We start from the raw sequence: 12,609 nt of genomic DNA, 5'->3' as shown, positions 1-12,609 counted from the left end.
TCTTTGAGCTGGCAGTATTATAGTAGTGTAAAGTATTTCCATTCATTCACTTGCTCAGATGGGATATTAAGGAGCTTATCTGAATGTGTTTTCTCTGATAGGTTTGGACAAGAGCCAACAAAGGCTGTGATCACAGCCATGGCATTACTATTGGAGTGCCTTAAACATCCATTATATTATCTGTCCTCTGATAATTACGTTCTTTTAAATGGCACGGTGTAATCTAAAACCTTTCTAGAAACAAGTCCTGTCACTTGGCAATCATCTCAGTAATACCTCTTGGCAAATTTTTGGGCAGTTTTGTTTTTTAAGCATTATCTAAATTAACTAACTTCAATGGTTATCCTAAAAAACAGACTGCATGTGTTAAATTGCCAATTTCCTGACCTTGGTCCAATTTAGGGATTTATTACTGTTAGTTTACCAGGAAGTCCCGTTGAGATCACAATCTCACAATCAAAGTGTGATCTGGGCTAGGTAGCTGAAATACAACCCGACATATCTCAAAAATGGTACAAATACAACAAAAAAATATAAAATCTATAACAAAATGCACTATATATAATATCCATAACATAAAACGTTAAGTGGCTTCATGAAACAAACGTCCATAAGTCTTCTTCCCTGCATCCGTATAACTTCATTCATGTTCAAATTTAGGCCTTTCTGTAAAGTATTCCATGTCCAACGTGCATACTCAGAAAATGCCATTTTCCCAAGATCTGTCAGAACTCTTGGTTCATAAAAACAAACCATTCAGAGAGTGAAGCTGGTGACTATTGGTACTGGGAACAGGGATGGGTTTATAGGTAAACTATTAGTCTAGCCATTTAGAGGAAAATATACAAGTGCTGTTTTCTTTCATTGGTTAGTCAATGCCAACATGAAAAATCATAAGACATGCAATTATGAATCAGAGACGTTGCATTTGTAATCAAGCATGGTTTTAAAATTCTGGTCCCCTCAACCAGATTTTCGCAATCCTTGCTGTTGCAGAATCCTTCCATAGATTCCAATACCTCTCTCACAGAGTCTTTGGTGTAATTTCTCTTTTTCAATTGCATTCCTCAATCTCTTCATTAATAGATGTATATTTCATCTGGTACTAATTTTTTTTTTTTTTTTTTTTTTTTTTAGTACCTTCAAACTGTCTTCACATTAATGAACTAGATAAAACACTGACAGTTTGTTTTTTTTAATTGCAAAATAAACATCATGCAAGCGGTGAAACTGTTCACACAACATTTTAAAATCTCGAAATTGCCTTTTTTTTGTGTCTGTGTGTCACACTTCCAAGAATTAAAGAGTTTTGTGCCAGGAGAAGGCAGAGAAGCAGCCATCTGTCATGGCCTTTGTCCAGTCCTCTGCTCAGTATCTGTGGTTGCAGCAAAGCTGTGGCTAATGACTCTTATTGGTAGCTGAGACTGTGTGGCAGAGCAGCTGGGCTCTTTTTTCAGGGAGGTCTCAGCGCCTCAGTCGCCGCCCTGAGAGCCTGGTCTTTAGCAGTGGAGCTGGAGCCCAGGGGACATTTGAGAAGAGTCAGAACTCCCAGTCGGCTTTTCTTAAACTCAGTTTTTGGGTTGATGGGGAAAAAAAGCTACAAACACTTTATTTTTAATGGCATTAAAATATTCTACTACTTGTATTATGTTTGTACTCTTTACTGTCGCAAGTTGCTCATCTCTTAAATTGCATTTTTTTTTTAGAAGTAATAATTTATCCTTAAGGTTTATTTATCTATTACCTGTTCTCTTGCATATTGGTTTGACACCAAAGGAGATGCCCACATCTACAGTTTTGTTGAATCTCAGGCAATTTTGGCTGGTGGTATTTACAGTGGTACAGTGCTCTGCCTTTAGAAAGTACAGTCTAATGCTTCTATGTGATGAAGCAGGACAGCTGGCGCAAGCTGACGTGCCCGTGAAGAGGAGGGAAGAAGTGGAGGTAGAGGAGGAGCAGGGGGTGAGGTGAAACAGGAAAGGCAGGTAATTGTGTCTCTTGGGGTTGAGGTGGATCTGCCTGTGATCTGACAGAACAGGAAAAGGAATTTAAAAAAAAAAAAAAAAAAAAAGCACAGAAAGGTTTCCTCTTCTCACGCTGAGCTACTGACTGCTCTCAGCAGGTGGAGAGGAAAGAGAAAAGAGAACTATTGACCCAAGGTGGTCTGATTCATCCTCCTCTGAGAATGAATGGGCAGTTCTGTTCTCATCACATACCGCACCGCTGGTAATACCAGCTTTCCTTCTACTTCAAACATTATCCCAGACACCAGATTTCTTTCTTTCTTTTTTTTGTCATGAAAATTCAGTTCCTCAAATGCAGGAAATCTTTCTGAAGCAAATACACGATTAAATTGCAAAATTCACTAACAGAAAGTATTCACGAATATTAGGTGATCTTGATCCTGACTTGATTCCTAGTCTGTGTGATGTCATATTACGTCGACGTGTGACCAGAGTAGTGAATTTTCCAGCGCGTGTACGACTAGCTAGCGCGCATGAGGTTTGCCCATCTCCTCCTCCAGCTCTGTTCAGCCTGTGTTGGAGTCCTTCTATTGGAACTGAAGCAGGCTATTTCATTGGCCTGCGATTCTCCCAAAATCCAAAAAGTGGTCACCTTTCATTTACCATTTGAATCTTTGGTAAAATGATCAGTTTCTTGGTCCTCCTCCTGATTAAAGCTGTTCCTCCTCGATTACTAGTTTCACAGTGTGTCTTTTGTTCTGTCTCCTTCTCCTCACCTGCCCCTCACCTCCAACGGGTCGTGGCAAATGGCTGTCTCTCCCTAAGCCTGGTTAAGGGAGTTTTTCCTTCCCGCTGTCACCAGGTGCTCATAGTGGGTCATGTTCTCCCCGTGTTAGCGTGGGTTCTCTCCGGGTACTCCTGCTTTCTCCTGTAGTCCAAAGACATGCAGTAGTAGGGTTCTGTTAATTGGTCATTCTAAATTGCCCATAGGTACGAATGGTTGTCTGTCTCTGTGTGTAAGCCCTTCGACAGACAGTCAACCTATCCAGGGTGTTCTGTCTTTCACCCTATGGTAGCTGGGATAGACTCCAGCCCACCCGCGACCCTGAAAAGGATACGCAAAAGAGAATGGATGGATGGATATATGAAAATAAACATGGATTTACTAAAGTCAATTGTTACAATTTCATGTGCAGTAGCACTCAGCGGTCACTGCGGATGAGGCTTTTTTGTGGAACGGCGGCTGCAACTTCTGAACAAAGGTGTACGTGGATGCTGGGTTGGATCCAGGAGTGGCTGGGCTGGATATGAATAGAATCACTGAGAGTAAAATAAATTAGAAATTTTTGGAGGACATTTGCTTAAGGACTACTTTCAGCTGCGGTCAAAATCCAGAATTGAATAGCTATGATCTTTGTGCAGCAAAAAGCAAAGTAATCAGATTTTGAGCTAATTTTGCCTGCAGTTTGATTGCAATCTTTGTGGGTTAGGAAAATCCATCAGGTGGACACAACAAACAGGAATTCAAACATCTGACTTTCCTCAAATTGTCTTTCTTTTAAAAAAATAATTTTATTTTTATTTTATTTTTTTTTACAGTCAGTAGGCAAGAAAATGAATTACAAAACGAGAGGAAGAGGGAAATACGGGACCAGTGCTTTTATTTTCTTCCGTCCTTTTCAGTCCTTTTAAGGTGGCACTATTACCTCGGCATTGTATCCGTACAAATAAAATACCAGTCTGAAAACATGTCAGTCGCCAGCTCACATGTGCAACCGATTCTGCCGTGGGTGTCACAACAACCTTAGTAGAAAGACTGAATTCAGCTTACATGAGGGGCAGTGTTTTGTTCAACTTTCTAGTTGGATTTAAAAAAAAAAAAAAAAACTGTTCCGGCTTTCATGAATTAAAAAAACAACATCTGTGGTTCATCTGTGAAATCCCAAACCTCAAGCAGTCTCTGTACCCACGGATGGGAAAGAAATAATAAGACACAGAGCGGAAAAACAGAAATGAATGTAAGCCAGACATCTGTCTCTGAGTGACCACACATACACTACCTTTGATTCCTTTGCTCAGGCAGAAGCAGACCTACTGCTGCTTTTGTGAGTGTCTCTGGCATGTTGGAACTGTGTGGCTCTGATGTCCCTCAACAGCTGCTGAGAGTCTAAACCCACAGCACCAGCATCAGTCCCACTATCTGACCAAATAGCAGACATAATCTGCTGTTGGGCAGATTAGCAGAAGACCACATCGGCATGGAAATGAGGTTAGGCAGCCAGCGTTTCAGAGAGCCTCGCCATAATCTGAAAATCCCTCCATCGAGGTCACCAGGAGGAAAACCGATGGACCAGTGACTAGAGTTTCACTACCCTTAAAAATGCCCCCAATTCAGGTGATGCCCAGGCTGAATATATGCTATCCTTATTAATTTCCCTCATATCATTAAAACATGTGGACTTCTTTTTACGCAAGATGTTTGCATGTAGGTCATTAGTAGCCACTGGCACATTAAATCACATCATTGCTGTGGAAAATGCTCCTCTTTGAGTGGCTACAAGTCGTCATAGTTGCCCTGCCACATAACAGTTTGCCTTCATGTTGCAGCCTATGCTCTTTAGGTATACATTTTTCTCTTTGAGTAAACTGATGCTATTGTAGTATGTGAAAAATGTGCAAAACACCTCTCCCACGAGGCATCCTAACCCTGTGCCTGAAACACATCAACCCCTTTCCAGAACAGAGGAACGGCAGCTCTGTTCCCACCTCTAAGCGAGTGAGTTCCTCAGCATGCTTCAAAGGAATCAGAATTCTACCACATGTATCTACAATTGACTTCTTCCTGTCACTAACAACAGTCCATGGGCACAGGTGAGGGTAGGAGTGTAGATGCACCTGTAATCTACAGGTTCAGCTTCACGCTCAGTTGTCTTTAACAAAAACAGATCGGTTCTACGATGGCCGAGGCTGCGCCGAGAGCTCTGTAAACCGTCTGATGTTTGGGAGGAGGAATACAGGGAGCAGTCTAGAGCTCAGTATTCAGAGGGAGACACCTTTTTAATAATGCGTGTCGCTCCAAGGAGACAAATTCGTCAATTTGAACAGACTGATATCACATTTTTAGGTAGATTAAGGAACGCGGCTTTGTCTCCATGTCTTATGCAAATACTCACACATTTGCTGCCTGATACTCTCGGTCTGTCTTTTATGAGTCTGTGTGCAAACACTGACTGACATGTGGCCTTTTGTCATCAGTTAAATAGACCACTAAAAGGCTACATTAAATTTAATGGGGGCTCATGGTGCCAGGTGACAGGAGTTACATCCCTGTGCTTTCAGCTCTCTCGCAGCTTTTCTTCTTCTCTTCCCTCTGCTTTCCTTTAGAGCATTTGTTCCTGTTTGCGTTGCATTTAAGACGTTTTGGGGGCCTGTCAGTTAATATGAGAGTGCTGCATGGAGACAATGTGCCCTGTGAGGATCATGGTGTCACTCTTTCAGTGACTTATCAGGGTGTTTGGGCTGAGTCTTAAATATTGATGGAGCCGAAAAGTGCCCAGAGTGGAATGAGTTTGTGGCAGCGTGGATGCTTTGTGATGATGGTGATTAGCAGAAAGGAGGGAGGCAATACTCTGCTGTGGAGTACCGCAGAGACGCAGATGATCATGTCTGGTATCGCCTTAGTTTCCGTTCCCTTTCAAGCCGCCTCTGGTCCCGTTGTGTGTTGCTCATGAATATTCATTCTCCGGCTGAGATGAAACTAAATTTAACTTTCACTATTGTCAAAAAGATGGTTTAAAGGTACTAAGGTCATAATAAAAGTAATCATTTATATTACAATATTTTAATGTGGTCGTTTCACATTGTTTAACAAATATACAAGGTAGAATATGAAAGTACTTTATACAAACTGTATGAAATGTACTGATGCTTGAGAGGGTCTAGACAAACTAATTTATAAACATTTTCTTCAGTAAAAAAAACAAAAAAACCTCACAAAAGAATGAAGTCGTTAAAGGGTTTGTGTTCCGTGACAAACTCTTTGCTGCTTCTGGCTGCATGCCTGCCTTTTGATCAGCGGTTTTACATTTTCTTCAGCACATTTAGCAGCTATTCAAACCAAAATCAGCCATGCATTAAAGCAGCACAGCTGGCTTTGTTGGGAGAGTCTTGCTTCAGGTACTTACGAAACATGAAATACAAAAGATTTAGCAGGTGTTCAAACCAAAATCGGGTTCTTGAATTTTAAGCTTTTTCACATCCTAAATCGCTGAACAGTAGTGTATCAGTAGTTTGTCTGGGTAGACCCGGAAGTTTGGAGTTCTGTGTCTATCCTGCGGTCGTCTGCCAGCTACTTCTGTTTGAAGCAAAGGAGCAGGGGCTATATTTTAGGGTGAGGCTGGACATCTATCGCTAAGGCAAAAGAAACTCATTCTGGATGCTTGTATCCAACACACCGTTCTTTACTACCCAATCTCATCACCAGAGCTGATGAAAATAGGTTAATTGATTGACGAATTAAAAGTTCGCTCTCGCTTGTCCACAGTGGGCCAGTGCATCCGTATGAACTCGTCAGGTAGGACCTATAGTGCTATACCTGGAATCGAAAACCCAGGCACTACACCCTACACTACGGGTGTCAAACTTGTGGCCCCGGCAAACGAAATAATTTCACGTCAGCCGGTATGTGTGAGCCAAATCTTCAGCCCTGCTAAGAATCCATACAGGCAAATGCGAGACTTTATTTTGATGGGCACATGTTGTAACCAATCACGTGCAAAGATGGACTGGGGTCAAGAAAGAAAGAAGGAAGGGGTGGGCAGATGTTCTGGGGAGCAGAGATGCAGAAATGTGTGCATGTAGCACAGAGTCACAGCTCAGTGTCTGAGTGTCTAAATGAGGTTCGCAGGCCCAACTGTGTGCTTGAAGCCATTTATAATCTAACTCGCCGTAAACAAGCAAGCAGAAATTTTGGACTTTTAACTGTATTTTAATAAGTTTTACAGTTTTTTCCTACGGATTAAAAACCTCCCTTGGCCATTCATACTACTCAAAGTAATGAAGCAATAAACAACTAAAGATTGAAACGTTTGTTTTTCACTTTCTACTATAGAAATGTCAGTTGTTTAAAAAAAAAAAAAAACAAAAAAAAAAAACGACTACAGTTAAAAAAACAAAAAACGAAAAATGGGGAAAAAAAAACCTGACCAGGCTGGGCAACGAGCTACCAGAAGTTTCTTACAATTTGAGTTCAGAGTTGTCAGCTTTTTCTTTATCGCGTAGAAAATGCAGTTAAATGTAACTTCTTTACACTGAGAGACAGGGGAGTTTCACTGGTCTGGCCCACTTAAGATCGAAGTGGTCAGTATGGACTGATTCTTATATAGCGCTCAGTGCTTTCTAAGTACATTCACACACACTCATACTCCGATGGATGCACCTGCTCTACCTCCTGAGCCACCCCTTATTATGTGGCCTATGAGTTAAAATGAGTTTGACACCCCTGCTCTAGACCCTTCGTGGAGCTCTAACCTGTGTCTTTCGTAGCTGAGCCTTGAGCAGTGTTTCAGGTTCAACCTAAATAAATGACATAGATGCAACACCCTGGGTCACGATCCCTGCCATTGCAAAGTTGTAAATTAAACTACACAAATTTGGCACCCTCATTACAAAAAGTAATTTACCACAAGCTTGTGTGATTGGACAATGCTGCATTCTTTCATGTGCCATTGAATTTGAGTTTGGCTTCATTAAAATTTGTCTGCTACTGTAAATCAGCTCTGGGGTTACTTGTAGAGCTTTAGGAAAATGTGTGAAATGTAATGAAATCCTGCTTAATCCTGTGAGGGCTAAATCCTTATAACAGTCACTGTAACCTTAAACATAACTGGTGTTTTTGAAGAGGGGTGGGGAAAAATAATTTTTGTAAGAATTGCAGATAGTTTGTATGTTTCAGAATGTTTCTCTTCCTCTAAGTCCAGTCTGAATAATGAGCACAGCATATAACCTTGCAAGGAGCAGCAGTAACCAGTTGGTTGGTATGACACGCAGTGAAGTATTCAGGTCAAGTTGTTTTATTTTCCCGAAGTAATGACATCTCCATGAACCTTAGCAACAAGAATGACTTAACTGTAATACTCCATGCCTAGCTGTGCCACAATCCAGTTAACTAAGAAAAAACAAGTAGATTTTAAATGAATACACTCAGTTTATGGGGTTTTCTGGTGGCCCTCCTTACCTTCTTTTACTCATCCAGACCATGTGGGCATCACTGTTAACCATGGCCACCTTGAGCTGAATTAATCCTGTTTGCTTGTTGTGTAGAGAGAACTCTTTTATATCCTCTACCTGACTCTAACCAAACCTAACAGTTTAGTGCGACTCTGATGTGAAGGTTTTTGCATCTAGATATCAGCTTTATTAGTTAGTAGAGATGTTCACTTTTAACTGCTGTTGTTCTTCACATTTCTAGCTTTTCAGTGACAAACTTGCAGGCTGCTTTTAGTGTGAAGCTCTTTTAGTCACTGTGTTGTTTTAACCTGCCACCCACAGCACAAAACCTTAAAACTTTGCAGACTTTTACTTTTTCTTTTCCTCTTTCATTACCCACGTGTGGACAGTTGTTTTCATGCCCATCCTTTTCCCGTCTATTTCAATTACTTTCTTTCCTTTAACCACCCGCCCACGTCCTGCGTCCACAAAACTAAACATGTGCACACATTAGCTGAAAACTTTCCCCCCTCTCCTTGTCTTGTTTTTCAAGGTCTTGTTGAGCAGCAGGAAAAACCCCAGAGGAATATTGTGGCGATGTGCGCTGAAATTTTAATCAGGAGGAAATGGGGCGGCACAGTACTGTTCCTTTATAGTATGAATTTGCACAGATGGACTCTTGCTGCTTGTCAGATCCATATGCGACACACTGAAGGTGTCTGCAACAGAAAGGGAATGAAGTAGTGAGATCATGGGGTCGGAAAAGGGAGACCATGAAAGAAAGGAAGGACGAGTAAATGGAGCGGAATCAGTTTAAAAACAAACAAAACTTATTTCATTTATCCACACCGTCTAGTCAGTCATCTTACAAATGGGCTGAAGGTTTTCTTCGGTTGACCTAAGAGGTTGAGTACTTCATGAAGGGATGATGTCTTGGAGCACACAAGTCTTCATTGGAAAAGTCAGAATTTAGATTGAATCGTGAGTTGATGCAGTTTTCTTCACACAATTTAATCTGCTCTAATCAATGTACGAAAGCTGTCCAGTACAGTTATTACAGCTATTAAAGTTACAGAGTATTCAAGTACAATTCAAGTTTACCATACTAAAATTGGAAGTCTAATTCAGGCACTGAGAATGTTTGCGGTGCCATTTATCAACAGAAGCTATTACTGGCTGCCCCGTTATTCTCAAGGGGTTGTTACAGCGGGCAACTCCGCATGTCTGATTTACCAAATCAAATCAAACCTTTCCTTCTGCAACCCCAAAGGGATTTCTCTCTCTCTCATCCTGGGACTGAACCGCAGATTTTCTGCTTGTTAGCCAAATGTGTGAACCATTAAACTATGCAGCCATGCTACGTATCAAAAGAGGATATAGTAGTAGTTCCTGTATTTCAGGCAGCCCCAGTTGCCTAAGTATAAGGCCTCCCAACTCGGGGATTGCTGGTTTTTGAGCTTCGTGTGGTGTGTGAGAAGCATGGCAGGTTATTTACTTGGTTAACTAATTAACTGATAAAACATAAGCATTACAGGGTTAGCTGGTGGTTTGATATCCACTTTCTTCAGTCTGTATGTCACAGTCGATGAGGATCAGTTTATCGCAGTGTTGCATACAAATATTGCCTCTGACATTAGTGCCAGTTTTGTGATACCACGCCAATGGCAGCATTTTGGCAGTAACTGTTGTCTGATAGACTGGCATAGAATCTCTTTTAGTTTGAGGAGGGTGTTGGTGGAAAACTGGTATTTGAGTGGTCAAAAAGACAATAAATATGCTGTTCAAGGTTTTCCACCCCAAAGTTTACCAGCCAGTTTCTATGGTTTGCTTGTTTTGTAGTACTCATGGCCCCAAGCTAGAGCATGGCCCCTGGATGTGTAACTATAAATTCCTCTTTTGTCAGATTTGGTCATCTTCAACCGTCATATTTGTTACACCAGAAACGCGTTGTTAAGCTTGTGGGAATGTTTTGCCCCCAGATGGAGCAGAAAATTTCCCATACAAGGTCATACTGAGTAATGCATATATTAACTTGACAAAAATCTAAACCCAACATAACCCTTAAATTGTCAAAATGATCTCTGGGTCAAAGGGGTGGGGGTGGGGGGGGAGTCTGTGCCTGAGTCTGAAGGCTTAATCAAAAAGATTAACCTAAAACGAAATCTTTGTAGTTATATACTGTCCATTAGTTTGTTATTCAGGGTCGTATTCCTCTAAGCCAGCAGTCTGTTTAATAATTCATAGTATTTCATGCAGTCAGTGGTGCCATTTGTATTTAAAGTGTTTCACTAATTGCCTCCTCCCATCGAGCTAATTATTTCTCCATTGTGCTGTGATCCTGTAATTCACAATGCAGAGTCACTGAAAGTCACTCAGCGTGTAGAATGACTAAGTGCAAGAAGAAACAGCCTCCACCTTTGTATGCTGAGCTGGTGTGTGTGTGTGTGTGTGTGTGTGTGTGTGTGTGTGTGTGTGTGTGTGTGTGTCAGGGCATTGATATTCTCCTCACAGGGTTGTCAAGCATGAAATAGAAGAGTACATTTTCTGTGGATGAACTCTCAGCAGAGCATTGTTAGATAGTGAGAGCTGATGCTCTGGAGAAATCTCTTAGCTGACACAGATACTGACGGGGTGAGGTAAAAAAGACTGAGTGTGCTGCTCTGTTGTGTAAACGACTTATGTTGGTTTTTCACATTTTATTTCATTAACAACAAAAAAGGTGTCTTTTACCATCCTCCTGACCATTTCTGTGTGCGAGGTGGCTGAGCCTTTGCAGGTTTGGCGTGGGAGGTTGTGCGCTGGTTTGGAACAGAAATGTCTAGCACTTGAGATTCAGCTTCAGTCAACTGGACAATCAATGATTATGTGACTTTGCCGTTTTTACTCTTCAATCAATCTCCAATTTTCACTGCACTTCCACATTACTAACCGCTGGCAAACGTTATTTTTGGTGCACATCCAAATTGATCCCCAATCACTGGATTAGCAGATGTTTTAGAGACATGCTATTCTTCTGTTAGTCAGTCACAACTCTGCTCATCCTTGTTACCACATTTATCTAAGGGCCTCCCCATGCCTGCCGCCTAGTGCCGGGCAAACGGCACCTTACGAGAAAGCTGACGCCAAATTTACATCACATCCCCTGTCGCAAGCCGCCATTTTTGCTGATCGTGCACGTTTCAACTGACTTTTACTGAAATGAAGAGATGAGTCGACAGTCATGTCTCTTTTATATATATCAGTCCAGAAGCTCAGCGATTCTACAGGTGGAGGTGCTGCAATAGTTTGAAAAGATGGGATCACTCTGTATTTCTTTTGTTTCTGTTTTTGTTTTTTGCTTCCACTTTTTTTTCATATTCACCTTCTTGTACCAATCCTGATGTGGAGGTTTTGTCTGAGTGATTTAGTTATTTACACAGCATTACAAGCTTGGCCCAGAAAAGAACCACTTCTTTTGGGCTGCCAGCAACCATTTGATGTGGTTTGCGTGTCTGGCCTGGGTGCCACCTGGATACCTCCTTGGTGAAGTGTTTTCGGCATGTCCTACTACTTACTGGGTCAGTTAATGCGTTTCACCTAAGCATTTACTTCATTGATACACAGTCTACGATGTGGCACTTATTTCCAAAGAATTACTAAAATAGGAGGAACTTGAGGAGCAAAGTTAAACCAAGATACCAACTTGCAAGCGTGCATAAGAAGCAGCTGGTTGTGACTGAAGCTAGAAGTTCTCTTACATTGCTTGCTTAATAGCTTCAAGCTGAAATTGGTTGAACATGTTGTGAATGATTGTTATAAATCAGGAAGTTCTGGAAGCTCTTCCCTACTTAAAATATCCTTTTGCCGTACAGTTGTAAGACACACTGGAGTACAAAATATGAACATCTGTGGAAATGTGTGCTGTATGTCCACATGGCAGCCAATATACTGTTCACTGGTTAATCCAGCCATCAGAGCAGAGCAAATGCAGATGTGTCTGTGTGTATGACGGTGCTCATAACCATCCCTCTGTCCAATTCTGTTTTTTCCATCAGGGAGTGAATCGTGCGGGGAAGGGCGCTCAGCTGGGACGCAACGGTGTGCGGCGAAAAGACTGGCATGACTATGAAGCAATCAAAAGAGACGCATCTCGATCTGGTTTGTCAAAATCTCTTTTTACAACTCCTGAAAAAATGAAACTTAATGAAGAAAGATGCTTTTGGATTTGCACACACACACACACACACCCAGAGCGTTGCTCTCCTGGTATCCAGCAAGGGTGTAAATCTGTGCTTTGGATACATTACTGGTGCCATAAATACTGTTTATATCTTCTACAATCATCACTGATTGGGTTTAATTTTCTGTTCAGGGAAAACAGCTTTTACACACTGAGTGTAAATTAGTCCAAATGGGTTTATCTCCTGAAATGAGCCGTTAAAGGCTAAAAGTTATTTTC

At 41.4% G+C, this 12,609-nt stretch overlaps 1 protein-coding gene across 2 annotated transcripts in view; it reads left to right on the top strand.

Moving 5' to 3' along the window:
• Positions 1 to 12,609, top strand: part of LOC113017693 (polypeptide N-acetylgalactosaminyltransferase 10-like) — a 121,979-nt gene that overhangs the window by 26,530 nt on the left and 82,840 nt on the right. For both annotated transcript variants that reach the window (XM_080307335.1, XM_080307336.1), the window contains exon 2: positions 12,206 to 12,308. In XM_080307335.1, coding sequence (XP_080163461.1) covers positions 12,206 to 12,308 — 103 coding nt within the window. The remainder of the gene's footprint in view (positions 1 to 12,205; positions 12,309 to 12,609) is intronic.

This window comes from Astatotilapia calliptera, chromosome 10, assembly GCF_964374335.1.
Source record: "Astatotilapia calliptera chromosome 10, fAstCal68.1, whole genome shotgun sequence".
Taxonomy (NCBI): Eukaryota; Metazoa; Chordata; class Actinopteri; order Cichliformes; family Cichlidae; genus Astatotilapia; species Astatotilapia calliptera.
This window is presented reverse-complemented; position numbering and strand designations above follow the sequence as displayed.